At 36.5% G+C, this 17135-nt stretch overlaps 1 protein-coding gene across 2 annotated transcripts; it reads right to left on the minus strand.

Annotated features, from left to right (window-relative positions):
- Positions 1–1054: 1054 nt before the first annotated feature.
- On the minus strand, positions 1055–16472 carry LOC306859768 (pleckstrin homology domain-containing family M member 2-like). 2 transcript variants are annotated; one of them, XM_079401011.1, is made up of 20 exons: positions 16355–16472; positions 15355–15461; positions 15149–15258; positions 12647–12746; positions 12435–12522; positions 10980–11154; positions 10494–10553; positions 9018–9288; positions 7707–8465; positions 7535–7604; positions 6475–6565; positions 6318–6382; positions 6156–6244; positions 5937–6069; positions 5263–5453; positions 5105–5170; positions 4819–4978; positions 4180–4359; positions 3932–4048; positions 1055–2760 (listed from the first exon to the last, which is right to left on the minus strand). In XM_079401011.1, exons 1-20 carry the CDS (start codon positions 16412–16414, stop codon positions 2623–2625), a joined length of 3030 nt encoding a protein of 1009 aa, XP_079257137.1. In that variant the 5' UTR covers positions 16415–16472; the 3' UTR covers positions 1055–2622. The 2 variants fall into 2 exon arrangements, with proteins under 2 accessions (XP_079257137.1, XP_079257138.1); XM_079401012.1 differs by lacking the exon at positions 10494–10553.
- Between the last annotated feature and the right edge of the window lie 663 nt (positions 16473–17135).

Consider the following 17135-nt stretch of genomic DNA (forward strand, 5'->3'; position numbering starts at 1 on the left):
GGGTTTGAGCACCTTCTGCACATTGAGTACAGAGGCAAGGATGACTGGAAAAGTAGCAATGCCACCTGACTGCAGAAATTCACCACTACATGTGAGGAAAGCAAGAACATAACTGGAAACGTGGGTCCAAATTATACAGAATGATTTTCATAAATCAAATAAAAATTTTTTTTTTTTTTAGATATTTTCCCATTATCACTGGATCTGCAAGTTTCTCTAAATGTTTCTGGAAATGTTCATGGAAGGTAGCACTAGATATTTTAGGGTTTCCTTAGAAAGAGGTTGAGGAAAAAATTTACTGCGAAATGAGCTAGAATTTGGATACCTTCATATTGTGAACAAACCTATTTAGGTTTAGTCTATAGGACCTGATAAAATGTTTCTGCATGTGGAAAACAAGAAGCTACAAGAGGACTTTAGTTCTAGTGCACTGATGTGTTCAATTTTTGTCTGAATTAAATACTTACAAAATCTAATGTGCAATACGGTCACCGAAAATAGGTGACAGTATTGCACATTACACCGAAAATAGGAGTAGTTTGTCAAGTTCAATACCATTAGATGGCACCATTAAGTATTTGTGTAGTTTCTAGTTCACCTATGAAGTAGATATTTCTTAAAGGGATATTGCACTATTTTCATATTTCATCATTTTCTCACCCTCAAGTTGTTCCAAACCTGTATGAGTTTCTTCTGTTTAACACAAGATAATTTATTTTGAAGAATATTGGTAACCAAACAGTTGCTGGTAGCCATTGATTTCCATAGTAAGGAAAAAAATACTATGGAAGTCAATGGCTACCAGCTAACATTCTTCAGTAAAATATTATTTTGCGTTCAGTAGAAGAAATAATAATAATAATAATAATAAACATACAGGTTTGGAACATCATCAGGGTGAGTAAATTATGAAAAATGTTCATTTTGCAGTGAACTATCCCTTTAACACCTGTAATGGGATTGTTTGTATTATTTTAGTATTTATCCTTATTTCTCTGAACTTCTTGTTCTACTATACAATATTCTGTTTTAAAAAGATTCACTTAATGACCACAGGCTTTTACCACTTTTAATGTCAATGTCATTACAAATGCAAACATTAATTATTCATACTTTTTCACCATTTAAAAAAAGTCATTTTTATTTATATTTGTTATGTTATGACATCTTCCAAAATGTACATGCAGTATTTAGTGTATCCGAGACATCAGAGTGTTAGAACAACATAATTGACTACTGTAGGTTACTCCCATTTAAAACAAAAACAAAACAAAAAACATAAAACCACATTTCAATTGTTAACGAACAACTGTATTCCATCATTGTCCAGCAATGTATTTAAAATCACTGTTGACTGGAACAAACTTCAACATACCTGAGATTCCGCTTCTATTTATCACAGTCTGTCACAGATCCACATTACTCAAGTCTGCGCTCTTTAAAACCACTCTACATTCAACTTTACAGTTGTTACTGGAAATGGTATATTATACCACTAAGTGAGAAACTGGTGAATGGATTTGATATTTAAGCTAAAACACAGTTGATCAGTGTTTTTTTTTTTAAAGCTAATAACACCTTTTGAATCGTTTGACCTTAAACCAGTGCTTGATTGACTGCATTCAATCTCAAAAAAAGAACCGAAAAAAAAAAAAAAAAAAAAAAAAAATCAAAAAAGTTGTGAATGCTTATGCATGATCGGGAAACATTTTAATGCCAATAAAAAAGATCTTTTAACAAAAGTAAAAAAACAAAAACAAAACAAAAAACAATGAATGTGCAATTCTGACCCTTGTGCAATTCTGCTGTAATCAACTCCTTCACTTCTAAACTGTCATTTTAGTTGCAAGAGCCTTAATATCTTCAACTAATGATATTTTAGAATTGTATGACCTTATTACAGTATCTCAATGATCTGATCCTAACAAATGACTTCAGTCCAATATAACAACAGCGATTACATGCTGGTACCGTACCATCACTGTTAGCAGTGCTGACTGATATTAGATGTCTAAATTAAACCTGGACCAATTCCCCTTTTTCTCTCTCTGTGCGTTTTGAGTGTCTGTGCCAATCTGCCATGCAAACCATTGCTTTCAAATAGTTAACAAAGCAGCCAGCTAATACCAATGGTGTAAACATAAATAAAATTCTCTTTCGCAAGTGCTCACAAGCAGTTTGTACCTCTTTATATAGCACAGGCGTGTACAGTATCTGTCCATAGACTTTGTACAAGCAGGGAAGGTTTAAAAAAAAAAAAAAAAAAAAAAAACCTTTTGAGTTATTACACTATGTATTTACTCTCTATATAGTCTGATCACATGTGATTGAAGAGAACTGCTAGATCTCTGTCTTTTTTATTTCCTGTTGCAGACTTCCACTTGTAAAAGCCAAAGCCTTAATCGTAACTCCTTAAATATTTGTGCAAGGCAAGTGTAAACAAAGTCAGGCCTCATTACTGGTAGACAAATATCATATGAGCCCATGCTATTCAATATCGTCTCTGGTCTGGAGAGCTCACAGAGTCTGCTTGTACCTACATAAACAGTAGGTTCGCTGGTGAGCTGACTCCCCCATGCGGTCTGGTTTAATCCTGGGCTCACTGTAGTGACGGACAGGTCGTCAGCACCACGGTTCTCTCTCTGATCGTCCTCTGTGTAGGCTGTCACTCCTCTGCCATGCACTCTTCATCAGCTCCAGCGCTTCCCTACACCTCTTCTGCACCGACGGGTCTGACACCCGCTTATGAGGTAAGCTTACCTGGACACACATATGAAGAAATTCATGTTGTAGATCAATTAAATAAATAATATTAAAGGGATTGTTCACCCCAAAATGAAAATTTGATGTTTATCTGCTTACCCCCAGGGCATCCAAGATGTAGGTGACTTTGTTTCTTCAGTAGAACACAAACAAAGATTTTTAACTCAAACCGTTGCAGTCTGTCAGTTATATAATGGCAGTCAATGGGACCCACGGCTTTGAGTCAAAAAAACAGACAAAACCAAATTAACCCTGCGGCTCGTGACGATACATTGAGGTCTTAAGACATGAAACAATCGTTCTGTGCAAGAAACTGAACCGTATTTATATCATTTTATGATCTATTTAGCTCGCTTATCAGAGGTAAAAAATGATATAAATACTGTTCAGTTTCTTGCACACCGATTGTTTCGTGTCTTAAGACCTCAATATATCTGTGTATGTTTATTTTTACTCTCAAAGCTGTGGGTCCCATTGACTGCCATTATATAACTGACAGACTGCAACGGTTTGAGTAAAAAAAAAAATCTTTGTTTACATTCTACTGAAGAAACAAAGTCACCTACATCTTGGATGCCCTGGGGGTAAGCAGATAAACATCAAATTTTCATTTTTGGGTGAACTATCCCTTTAATAAGAATGTCTGTAAGAAGTTTCTTATGCTCACCAAGGTTGTATTTATTTAATCAAAAACACAGTAAAGACAGCAATGTTGCTAAATTATATTTTTAAATACATTTTAATTCCTGTGATAAAAAAGCAGAATTTTTAGCACCCAATTAGCATTCATTTAAGTGCCTCATGATCTTTGAGAAATCATTCTAATATGATGATTTGGTGCTCAAGAAATATTTTTTTATTAATGTTGATATTGCTACTTAAAATTGAGATATATTTTGCAAGAATATTTGATTAATTTATTCGAAATAAAAATCTACTGTCACTTTCGATCAATTTAATATGCCTTTGCTGAATTTATTTTTTTTTTTAATGACACTAAACTGTCAGAAATCCATTATGGGAATACAGTTCAACAAAAGCGTCAAACTCCTTTCAAAAACATCAAATAAACATGCAAATTAGAGTGGATCTGAAGTACAGAAAAGGATGATGAGCCTCCAATGCTAAATATTAAACTACAGTAGTCATAAAAAAACAATTTTCTTGCCTGGTAAACAGCAGCCCAAGCTTGACTCAATTCTGCTAGTAGCCGATCTCGCTCCTCACATGCGCTAAAATACAAAACCCAGGGTGGGAGAAACTGAGCACGATCTTCTGCAAATTCCTGCAGGCATAAAGGGTGATTAGTGCACTTGTTTAAAAAAAAAAACAAAAAAAAAAAAACAAAAACACTTAACAGCAAACATCTGTTTCCATAGACACTTGACACACACAACAATCTGAATAAACTCTTACAATGACACAGTATTCTTTATCCCCTTCCAGGCAAACAGCTGTGACATCGTTCAGATCAGCTCCTCCTAGAGAACGGAAAAAACTGGTCTGGCAATCCTGGTGACATGTGAGCAACTTCCTGTCTGTGAGTACAAGGCAACACGGAATACAGGGTGCAGGAGCTACTCCCTGTGGAATGATCTGAGAAACAAAAATACACAATAGAGGTCAACATCTGGGAAACATTCTGGTTAATTCTGGACGGGCTGTGCTAAGAAAACCTCTACAGCATCCACTCTAAGCTGGAATACACCAGATAAATATTTATCAGATTTTTTGCCCCACTTTACAGTCTAGAAGAGTCAATGCTAGTTGCTGGACGTCAGAGCTAGTATTTCAGCCATAAAAATGCTAATGTTGGCACATCTGGAACTGATGAGGAACAACAACACATTGTCATGTGGTGACTCGGAAAGCATTTAAAATGCAGACTCCCACATTTTGCTCAAACACCACCAGCTCAGAAAAAAGAAAGTAAATTTGAATGGAAAGTGTGAAACTGTGCATTTAATCGCACTTCCCAAAAATAGCAGAGATCTTGTCTTAAAATGCTTTGTAAGAACTTGCAAAAACGCTAAGGTGTGTATAATTGCAGCTCACCCCTTTAGAAACAGACTGGCAAAGCAGCTGCATCCAGTCGGCCATTTCCAGTTCGTTTTCTGCACTGAGCTCTAATGGAGGATGTTCTGTCAGAATCACTTGAAAAGCATGAGGCTTCTCTGAGCTGTTTGAACGCCTACAGCCTCCACAGTGCCCTCCCCTACAACATAAACACAATCACATGCAAACATACAGTAAATGTTTATAAGTGGGCATTCATATTGAAAAGAACATTTATATTAAGTTTCTAAAAGTGAAATCTATGAACTGCTTATGAATAGCTTACCCCATGGTAACAGACATCAAAGGTGTAACATCTGTTCTCTCTGCATACTGATACAGGATGCCGTTGCTACCAGGTGAACAGGACATTTAGATTCAGGACACATTAAACAGCTTGCTGAAACTCTGTCGAATAGCTTAAAGCACCAAACCCTTCTTTACCTGAGAACCAAGTAACAGCTTTTCCACACTTCCTTCCCCAAATAAGTGCTCCCAGCACGGTACAACAATGCCCCCTCTTTAGTGCTACTGGATTCTTTGGAGCCAGACGGAGATGTAGGTGAAGCCACCGCTGCATCCATGGGGTCCTCCCAGTGAACCAGAGAATACAGGCGGATGCTCATCTCAGATAACTACACAAACAGAGTTAGCACAGGTCAGCAGGACAGATTTACTTTATACAACATTAGGAAAACCAGGCCCTTTCTACAACTAAATCCAGAATGTGGCTGCAAAATTAATCTTTAACGAGCCGAAAAGAATGACAGTCACATCTCGTGACGGAGGGGTTGTAGTAGTTACTAAGGGGGAAAAATAAATACTTACAATTTCTTACATTTAATTATATTATTATTTTAATCTCTTAATTATGTAATTAATATCAATTGTATTAATAAAATTATTAAAATGTATAATTTAAGTAATTCTGCACCCCCCTTGGAAGTTTGCCGAGGCCCCCTGGTTGAGATCCACTGGTCTAAACTGTATGATCAGTATAAATGGTTTAATTGTAAATGCATTTCAGAAAGAGTCAGCATGAAGAACCAAGATCAAAGTGAGCCACTGTCTGCCAGACTCTCATGAATTATTTAGGGTGATAGATCTCCCCCATTTACCTCACAATGAGTCTCTTGGCATACAAACTTAGAAAGAGCCAGTTTCTCCATGGTGGCGTCAGTGAGAACAGAGGGGTATGGAGGCTCCCTACAGCCATTTTCCAAGGCCGCTTTCAGCACAGTCAGAAACCAGCTGAGGAAAGAACATGAACAGATCCTCTTCAAAGATATGCATACTAATCAACCCCATGGGGATACGCTTTAATTTAAAAAACTTACACAGTCAGAGACGAGTCGGCTGTGTCCAAAAGGAACTGCCGTCTTCTGTTAGTGCACACCAGAGTGATAGTCTGCTGATGAAATCCAACCTAAGGCACAAACAAGGGCTCTAATCTCTCTGCAGCATGTCAAACTGATCATTTAGGCAGGTTGTTTACTCACTGAGATATAGTCCAGCTCGTTATAAGATACAGCCTCCTCAACACTATAAGGCTTCTCTGCTGCCCCTAAAAATCAATGGGACACAACAACAAATGCAAACAAGCACTTTTGTAGACATATAAACAATGCCCTGCTCTTCCACTGAAGGTTTGCTGACCTTTACGCAAGAGGTAAATGTAGCAATCAGTCAACAGCAGATACAGAGGCTGCAAATCTCCTTCCATGTGGCCTGTGCTCATTCTCACCATCTGAAATAAAATGTACAAATGCAAATCAATCAATAGGATAGCACCAGTTTACAATACAGCTTTACATTTCACTAGAATGTCTTGTTAATCTTATTATACATGGATAAAAACAGCAATAACAACGTGTTTAACTACAGGTACTTACAACTGCTTTGTAATATATGCATAGCACGGTTCACAACATGTACACTAACTGAAAATCTTTTTTTTCCCCAAATAGGATGCATTAAGATCATGAAAAGTGATAGTACAGTAAAGACATTTATAACATTACAAAAGATTTATATTGAAAAATTTTACAGTATTCTTTCCGTTAAAGAATCCTGTAAAAACGTATTCACAGGTACTACAGTTTCCACAAAAAAATATTCAGCAGCACAACTGTTTTTAACATTAATAATAATAATAAATGCTTCTTGAGCACCAAATCGGCATAGTAGAATGATTTCTAGAGAATCATGTGACAATCAGCTTTGCATCATGGGAATAAATTACATTTTAATAGACAAAATTATTTTAAGTTGTAATACGCATTTCACAATATTACTGTTTTTGCTGTATTTTGGATCAAATAAATGCATCTTTGGTTGGTGAGCAGAAGACACTTTCAAAAAGATATTTAAAAAAAATCGTACAGACCCCAAACGTTTGAGAAAAAAAAAAAATTAATGTGTCCACTTTAGATTTTTTCATCTGACTTCCATTAAAAATACAGTAGCTCAAAAAAAAAGTACAGCATTTGTTTTGGCGCAGTAGGTGGACTTTCAGTGTTGTTAGGAATACATCAATGATGTGGTCACTTCTAATCACGTCTGAATGTGGGTTGAGTGATTTGATCAAAAAGTGTACTATAAATGAGTACAATGAGTAAACAGGGGGTTGGGTATCTTACACTAGTACACTGCAGCATAGACACAATGTAAATACAAATTTATCCATTCAGTGATGTTAAATCAAACAGAGTTTCACCTTAAAGAGCTGTTCTTCATTCTCCCTGAAAACATGAATCATGAGCAGCAGAAGGTGATTGTTATCCACCCTGTACAACAAACAAAAAACAAATACCTTAATCTCGCAATAAATCACATTATGTCAATAGAGCTAGAATTAGTCACCGATTACAATCAGTTTACAATCTTACTTAAACTCTGCAGCATGGGAGCTCTGCACTGCGTGGTCTTTATCCTCCTCCTGCTGCTTTTCTTCATTACTGCGTTCCTCCTCATCTAACGTCTCTATGGGGATGGAGGGATCCTGCCCTGTAGCTGGTGTCTCTTGTTCTCCCTCATCTTCATCGCCAACAGGAATATCCTGCGACTCGCCATTCCCTGCAGAGTCATTGTGCCCACCACACGAGGCAGCAAGGTCTGGACTCTGGGAGGTAAAGCAGTAGAAGTCCACAGGTGGCAGAGGGGCCTGCAGGAAGCTACGACTTGGGTCCGGAGGTTCACCGCCTGAGTCCTCTCGAAAGGGCCGCTGATGGGGGGAACCATTGTGACTAGTGCAAGTTCCACCCTCTCCCTCCTCACCTTCACTCCGCTGCCAGTGCTCCCCATCCAGAGAACCGTTCAGTCTGTCCATGACGTCCCGCAGGGGTTCGCCCACACTGTCCATAGAAGTGTCCGTCATTTCAGGAAGCCTCAGCCCTGCCTCCGGGTCTTCATCTTCTCCTTCTGGTCTCCCATTCCTCACAGACTCTGAGCCAGGACCATTTGGGGTCTCCAGAGATCCCCGACTGTCCATATTATTGTTATTAACTCCAAAATCTCTCTCAACTACAATCTGAAGGCATTCCTCAGTGACAGCTGTGTCTGGAGAGATGACATTCTGTTCGCTGCTCACAGAGTCTGTCGTCCCTCTTCCCCGTCGTTTCTTACCAGGCCTTCTGCGCCTTGCCATTCTGTAGCACAAACCAAACAGAAAAATAAATTAATCTGACATAATGCTAAATAGTTTTACCATTAAGTATTGTAAAATAATAAACAAGAACATTACAATAGTATTGCAAATTATTTTATTTTTTTTAAATCGATGGCCATTCTGATTAAATACGAAAATTGTAAATAAATATCTTTTATTAAATGTTTTGCCAGTGACTGTTTGTTTTGGAGGGCTCTTAAACCATAAACTGCACTTCCTCAATGATACTGTAGTTGAGTAACTGCCATAAAGTTAAATGAGAATGCTAACAGATGTTTTTTTCCTAAGTATAACAGATTTAATTGGTTTAGACAAGCTCACACCACTGGTTGAGCTACAAACTGATATCTCAAACTGCTCAAATGTTTTTTTTAAATGCCGGTGTCTACAGTTTTGAGGAGTTGACCTACAAACCAAAAGAGAACGCGCGCGCACAAAAAAAAAAATTATACACTTCACAAGTTCAACTAATAATGTGTGATTGATATGTTACTACAATCCTACAGCGTTAGATCTAATGCTCAAGACACACCTAATGACTTCCAGCTCAGTGTTGGTGATCTCGGCATCATCTCCTGTTGTGGAAGCATGACGGCTAGCTATGTGCACTGGGGTGACGTCAGCTGAAGTGTTAGTGTCCGAGTCCTCATTGAAGGGATTGTGCCGAAACGTAGGGCTTCGTGACAGAGATGTGGTCCTGATGGTTCGTGCAGAGGTCCTCATTACAACACAGTCACTGACAACAGTCTGAGGGTCTGATCCTGAGGAGCGGGGCCCACTGACTGGATCGGTCAAGTCTCCTTCTGTCAGAAAACAAGAGCAAGAAGGGAAAACCTTAGATGTGCAGGTATTAGGAGCTCATTGTAGTATTATGGCAGATACCAAATCATGACAAATGCACAGAGACATTCAACAAACATAAGCTGTTTTGAAACACATGCTTAGCTTTCTAGCAACTTTCATCTCATTATTTTATGCATCCAAATTTCTGGCAAATAATCACAAACAGGGCAATCTCAATTTCCCCAAATTTGCCTCTAAATATTTGAACATCAATTTCCATGCATTTAGTTTAGAAATGCATATCTGGAAAGAAAAAACTATTTCTATTTTTGCCACAAACCTGAGCTGCAATTATATATAAATGCATTATAAAACCCTGTAGGACAACTTTTTCCTTAACATTTTTATGGAAACCACGACACATTTTTAAGGATTCTTTGATGAATAGAAACCTTCTGTAACATTATGAATATCTTTGTCACTATCAATCAATTTAATGCTTTCTTGCTGAATAAAAGTGTTCATTTCTTTTAAACAAATGTTAGTGACATCAAATTTTTAAACAGTAGTATATAGTGACATTAATGCAGTTTTGAAGACATAAGCATATGCTTGTGCAATGGTTCTGACTATTCCGGCTGCTTTTTAGAAAGAAACTGAACAATTTTGCACAATGTTTCATTAAGTACTGCAAGTGTTGTTTCTGAATTAAATACATTCAAATTAATCTATAAAGTTATCACATGACTTTTGTCAGCCCCACAAAGAATACTTTAAAATAATTCAAGCAAAAATATGTCTATATTAAAGGCTGATTATTATATTCATAATTTCATAAACATTAAGTTAAGAATACTTGCCACTGAATGTAAAGCTTTGAAAGCAACAAACATGCAAACCAGCTGCCACACCACCACAGCTGCACTGGCAGGAAACACAATCAGACAACAAACAGCAAGTTCCAGCTGCATCAGGCACTGAGTATGTTTTAGTATCATCCCATGCAAACCCTGCATTAGCAGTGGGTTTGGTTCTGTTTGGTCTAATACAGAGCATATTCACCAGTAACCCATCTATAAACTCATCACAAGCACACTACCTACAGCTTCTGCGCATGAAAACAAACATGCACCGAGTGAAATGGCCATGCGATGCTGGTTAGTAGCTTGGATTGGTTGGGGTTGCGAATGTTAGATTGGGGAGGGGGGAAATAACCATGTCCCACCTTCCCAGTCTGCACTTGGCAATGACTGCAACACAGGGAAGATGTCACCAAAATCATAATCTAAAAAAGGAGAAATAAGATAATCAATAGGCAGGAAAGAATGATGAAGTGAATGAAAGAAGAACAGAAACTGAAAGAGATATAAAGTGAATGTAAACTCGGCATATGAGGAACTAATACATACTGACAACCAAAAGAGACATTGTGACATAATGAGCAGTGAAATTTGTCATTGAATGAAATGAAAGCATTGATGTGTGATCATGTAATGTCACTGAGATTTCTGAACACTCATCTTTTAGATAAACAATCTTTAACAAAGATTACTGTTATCTTAGTACAGAATAATCAGTTGTATCAAGTTAAATGTGGAAATTTGGAAAAGAAAGAAGAAAACCGATATATATAAAAGAGTGAAAATAAGAAACTGAAGCTGGAATAGAAATGGACAGATAAATGAAGGGGTGGTAATCTGAAGCAGCTCACCTTCACTGGATGGGGCAATAGCGCTGTCGTCCCACTCGAGGTTAGTGGAGGTGAGGGATGTGAAAGAGTGCAGAGACAGGCTATCAGAGCTTGGCAACCTCTCCTCAAAATCCAATAGATTCTGGGGTTTGTAGTATTCTGGCATGTAAGGAGCAACATCTAGATATGGCACATCCTGTGACAAATTCAAAAATTAAGGATTAGGCAGTGGAAATATTTAAATCTTCCATTAAAGAAGATATAGAATAGTATAAAATGTAATAACGGAAGAACAGTATTTTTAAGTTAGTAGTTGACAAATATCTTTGGTAAGTGTAAATGGCATTCAATTCTCCATCTAAAACCATTTTAAATAGTTTTGCTAGTTAAATTTATAATTATACAAACATAAAATTATTAATTAATGCTTTACATTGAGAGACAACATGGGATATTCATACCTATTTGTTACATTTTTTAATTAATTTGTCACATAGCAGGGCTATTTAAAAAAAGATTGACTAAAACAAAAGAAAAACTTTCTGACCAGTTAGATCACCTTAATGATACACTTTCTCATCTTTGAAACAGCTTGTAAATAGGGATGTAACGATTCACTGAACTCACGATTCGATTCACGATTTGATTTTCTCACAATATTTTTTAACAAAATGAGACTGAAGACATTATACTGTAAATGAGGTGTCCTTTTATTAGGCTATTGCTGCACGTTTCTTTGTGAAATTTAAATAACAAAACTAAATTGAAATTTTAAAACAAACCTCAAATCAAATAAGCAAGTTACACAAATAAAAGAAATCTCTTCACATAAACAAACAAAGACTTTGCCTGTGCTCTTTCCATTTAAAATGAGAGGCAGCCATTGCATTTTAATCATCATCCAAACAAAGATGCAGCATCAGCAGTTTATATCTAAATTAGACTGTATAATTTTAAAACCTGAAGCACAAACAGAATGGTCAGACTTCAGTTTTGTAAAACTATACCACATAAAACATATCTGAACAAAACTGCAGACGAACTGAATGAGATGCAAATTCACTCTCTGCCAGCAGGTGGCGCTCATGAACAGTAATGACAGTGTTTCCTGGGTTACCGCTGTAAACAAAGCAGAGCTGCTTTTATGAACACTACTTTAATTTGCATAGTACAGATGCAAGATGAAAAGAAAATACCACGTAAACTTTTCTAAAGACAATCAGTTCCCCTCAGAGATACATTCATATAAACTCCAACTGCAACTGTATCGCAATTTGTTTGGCATCTCAACCGATTTGAATTGTCACATATTTGAATCGATTTTCAACCGGCTCGCGGTTAATCGTTACATCCATACTTGTAAAGAGAAGTCAGTTGTTTGGCACTAAGCTGCGTGACATACTGTATGTCCTGTATGAGACACATAAGGTCTAGGACATACAATTCTAGACAGGAGAAATCAATGAAGAGTCATACCAATTCGAGGTCAAAGCGAATAAACTCCAGGCCAGAGACAAGCGTAAGAAACAGAGTGAGATGGTCATGACTGCAAACCAGTGCATTTCTGTTGGAAGGAGGAAACAGCTTTCACACATCACAAAAATCAGATGACTGCCGAAAGAAAGCTTTTTTTCTGTGGTCTGAAACCACAGAAGAACAACAATATCTATTATTTCAAAGTCACTCACTTGTAATAGTATTTCTGGAGCAGTCCTTGATTCTCTTGAAAAAGTCGGAGGTAGCTTTCTAAAGAACTTTCACTGAGTGCCAAGTAGAGCCAGGCACGACCTGTGGAACAACAACATAGCAGTCATGGTTAACAATATGAAACAAAGTCCACACAGTGCCACAACATTCAGCATCTGAATATATCTGCAAACACTTCATATTTACATTTCAAAAGTTTGGGGTCAAGTAAGATGTTTTCATTTTTTTCAGAGACGTCTATTATGGTCTCCAAAAACAGAGCAAAAACAGTCACACAATGAAATACCATTACAATTTAAAATAAATGTTTTCTCTTTTAATAATCAGTTTTAATTTTAAAATGTAATTTATTCCTTTGATGACAAAGCCAAATTTTCTTCAACAGCCATTACTCCAGTCTTCAGTGTCACATGATCCTTCAGAAATCATTCCAGGGCTCGCAAAATCGCTAGCTCGACGTCCCGGGGCTATTGTGTTTTCCAGTCGGGCTACCAAAATGTATCACTGCCCTGCCCGACGGGCTACCTTAAATACAGGGCTCCCACACAATGTTCCCTCTAAGCTGAGCGCGACCGCACTCTTCTTCCACCACGGCCGCGCAGAAGAAATAATGTGCCTCGCGCAAACAAAAATGAGTTGGGAAGCCATTTGATTGAATGCCGCAGTAAAAAGGGAAAGAATAGCAATGCTCGGGCAAACCGCTATAGAGCTGATGTCACGACAGAGTTAGAACCAGTGAATGCCGTTTACAGGTTTCACAGAAAGAGAACGATGTGCACCAAATGAGTCTTTGTAGAAACTGAATACTTCAATGGTTGCGGTGCGCTCAACACGAGAGTCAACACAAACGCAGTGACATGTGAAATAAAACGTCCTCATGTATTAAAGAAGAGTGGCTTGATTAAGTGCTGGAAATAGCGGAGGATGGGCAAAGAACGGCAATAAAACTCTGAAACATGTACAGTCACACACAAGAGTATTGTACAAACTGTACTTCATAACGATGTTTAGACAGCTATAGAAGAATTCATATGTTCACGGTTTTTATATTTAACTTACAGATCTCAGCTTCAGTTTTGCTTCAGTTTGTATTCTATTTTATTCTATTCTATCAGTTTAAATAGTTTGTTTTGATAATATATTATATTAGGGCTATATTATAAACCTGATAAATAATTGACCTTGTTTTGAGTCTCTTGCTCATCAAGGCTGTATTAATTTCAAAAATACAGAAAAAAACTGTGATCTAGTGAAATATTATAGCAATTTCTAATATTGGTTTCCTATTTTATACTTTAAAATAGCATTTATTCCTGTGATCAAAGCTGAATTTTCAGCATCATTACTCCAGTCTTCAGTGTCCCATGATCCTTCAGAAATATTTTAATATGCTGATTTATTATCAGTGTTGAAACTGTTGTGCTGCTTAATATTTTTTTGGAAGCGGTTTCTTTTTTTCTTTGATTCTTTGATCAATAAAAAGTTTAAAAGAACAGCATTTATTCAAAATAGAAATATTTTCTAATAGAAGTCTTTACTATCAAATGTTTATTTAACTTTCTTTAAACTTTTTAAAAGTATCTTTTAAAAAAAAAAAAAAAAAATTCTGACCCCAAACTTTTGAATAGTTTATATTGTAACAAAATCTCTATTTTGACTAAACACTGTTCTTTTTAACCATTTTTTTTTTTTTTTTTTTTTAATATCACACGTCCCAAAAAATACAGTATAAAAAATACAATAAAATAAAAAAGCAGTACAACTGTTTCCAACATTGATTAAAAATCAGCATATTAAAATGATTATGTTACTCTGAAAATACTGCTTTGCTTCACAGGAATTAATTAAATTTTAAAGTATCTTAAAATAGAAAGTTTATTTTAAATTACAATAATATTTCACAATATTATTTTATCAAATAGATACAGCCTTGAAGAGCATAAGAAACTTATTTAAAAAAACTTTATTGAAGAGTTTTTAAGGCCTTATACCATTTAACGTATTTAAAACTAAGAAATTATTTTTCAAATTGCCTTAAATAGATTTTTAAGAATTCTGCAGATACCTTGTAAAATAAAAAAAAGTCTTTCCTTGATATTCGTTGATATTTGTGTATTGAATGTTTTTGATTGACATTTATGGTCTTTATTTTAATTGGGCTAGTTAAATTAATTTTCGGGCTACCAAAATCTGAAGAGTACCTTCCCGAAGGGCTACCAGGGATTTAGAAATTTTGCGAGCCCTGCATTCTAATATGTTGATTTGCAGCACAAGAAACAATTCTTACTATAAATATTGAAAACAGTTGCTGCTCGAAAATCGAAAGTTCAAAAGAACAGCACTTATTTGAAATAAACATTTTTGTAACATTAAAAATATATTTACTTGAATATCTTACTGTCTATAAACTTCTGAATGCTAATGTACTTTTCAACAATTATATAGCACATCAACAAGTCATCATAGTAAAGGTCTGATCTTACTTCTGCCAAGATTGGTAGCTATGTGCTGAAGCTCATCAATCTGTCGGACGGCCTCTCGTCGTGTGATGTGTAACACGAGTACCCAGTAACCCGATGAGATGTCCTGCAGCCTTCAAGATGTAGAGAAAAGAGAAGATCGGTAAGCCTACAAATGTCTACTTAAAACGAGTTTCCGTTTTGAAAGGCTCTGGTGCAGTTTGTCTAACCCATAAAGCAGAGCATGATCCAGGTGTTCACACAGCCGCTGAAGAACCCGGTCGTGATTCCTGATGGCTGGCGTCTCATCCTCACAGGCGGCAAAATAACTCTGCAACTGTGGATTAAATGTTGAAAAATGTTAAGAAGCAATCACTTGGATGTGAATGAAAACTGTATGTCCTATCTGGTAAATTTATGATGTGCACACAGCCAAGACATTCCAAGCAATCCTTTTCAATCTAGACAAACAACCTCTGATGAGAAATGCATTTTCAGAATTGACGGTTCTGTGGTTCACTGATTAAAGTAGAGCTTTTTGGTCTGTAAGTCCATCACAAAACCATGAGAACGTACTAATGCCAAGCACCTGATCAGCTAAAAGCTGAATAAGTCAAATGATTTCAAACGAGGGTGTGCAAGCTGCTAATGTTCAGAATAATGCTCAGCAAAAGACAGCTCAAAAAAGAAAGAAAGAAAGAACAAACATTCTGATGTTGTAAACAGCAAAGATTCAGCAAGTTAACTTACTGCAGAACAAAAAGACCATACAAAGACGGGATGTCCTGGGATGGCCCCATAAAATAAGCAGTAAGCTCTGTTTGCCCTATTTATAGCATCTCATTTAATAACAGGACTTGTTTACATGTGTCCATGATGCAGTAAACGGTGTTTACTTGACTCACGCCTAAATAAAACGACTTTTTCTTTTGCATGTTATTTTACAATAAACAGGTATCGATAACGCTAAGTACACAATATAAACTACAATAACTCATTATAGTGCATTGACAGCTGTCTGTCTAACCTGGTATTTATTAAAGTCGGATTTATAAGGAACACTGGATGTTATTTCTTAAGATGTCAAGGCGTTTGTCTTCAAAACACAGCAGGAGGGGGGAGGCCCAACTATTTTGATAGCGTAAACCGCAAAAACCTCAACCTATCCTTCAAATTCTAAACTACAGAAGGTTGATGCATACCATCGTTGAATGTATAGAGGTTTCTTACCTTCTTGACGGAGAGAGAGAGGTTTTCGAGGATCCTGTCTTTGACTTTGAGTTGATCCATGTCTGACTGTGCTCTCTCTGCGATGTCAGCTGACGCGCGCTCCCGACTCGCGCTCGTGTTGTTCACAGGCCACGAGATGTTTAGTGATGACGTAAATTTGTAGGCCAACCCTGTATTCGCCAAGGGTTTCCGCCAAAAGCTCTATGCTTAACATTACTCAAGGAGACTTTCAGGCTTCTTCAACAACGTAAATTATAAACAGTCATAGCTCAAACTTTATTTTTGAAAAAGCTGTCCGTTTAAAAAAAAAAAACAAGTTGCTAGTTGCTAGGTAAGGACTACAACTGGTGTCGGTTAAATTCTACGTCATTCGTCGACCACGTGCTTTCACATCTTTGTTTTGAACGAATAAAAAATAATAATAATTGTCTTGAACGTTCCTTATTAAGATTTCCTTAATAAAACAATTATTAAAAATACAACAAAAATATATAGACTATTTGAAACTATAGAAATGGCTATTTGAAGTTAAATTTACATAGTTGGCCTTCAAGACAGGTCTGTCCTAGACCTTTATTCAAGGCAGAAGGATTATCTAGATTTCTTTCAGTCCTTGTCTGTAAGTAGTGTAAGTATACTTTTTATAATTTGAATCACACAAAATTGAAGAAAACTGCTCTTGCAAATAACATGTTACATTTCTACTGTATACAGTAGGAAAAATTATGTACACTAGAGTTTAAACATTTGGGGTCTGTAAGATAAGGATAAAATATAAATG

The sequence above is a fragment of the Barbus barbus genome (genome assembly GCF_936440315.1).
Source record: "Barbus barbus genome assembly, chromosome: 40".
In the NCBI taxonomy this organism is placed as follows: domain Eukaryota; kingdom Metazoa; phylum Chordata; class Actinopteri; order Cypriniformes; family Cyprinidae; genus Barbus; species Barbus barbus.

What these genes read in the sequence shown, in the direction of transcription:
- LOC306859768 (XM_079401011.1), bottom strand. Translation starts at nt 16,414, where the DNA reads ATGGATCAACTCAAAGTCAAAGACAGGATCCTCGAAAACCTCTCTCTC. An exon ending in AGCTACCAATCTTGGCAGAA is followed by an intron (nt 12,747 to 15,148) that starts GTAAGATCAGAC and finishes GTTGTTCCACAG; the next exon opens with GTCGTGCCTGGCTCTACTTG. An exon ending in TTCGCTTTGACCTCGAATTG is followed by an intron (nt 11,155 to 12,434) that starts GTATGACTCTTC and finishes AATTTGTCACAG; the next exon opens with GATGTGCCATATCTAGATGT.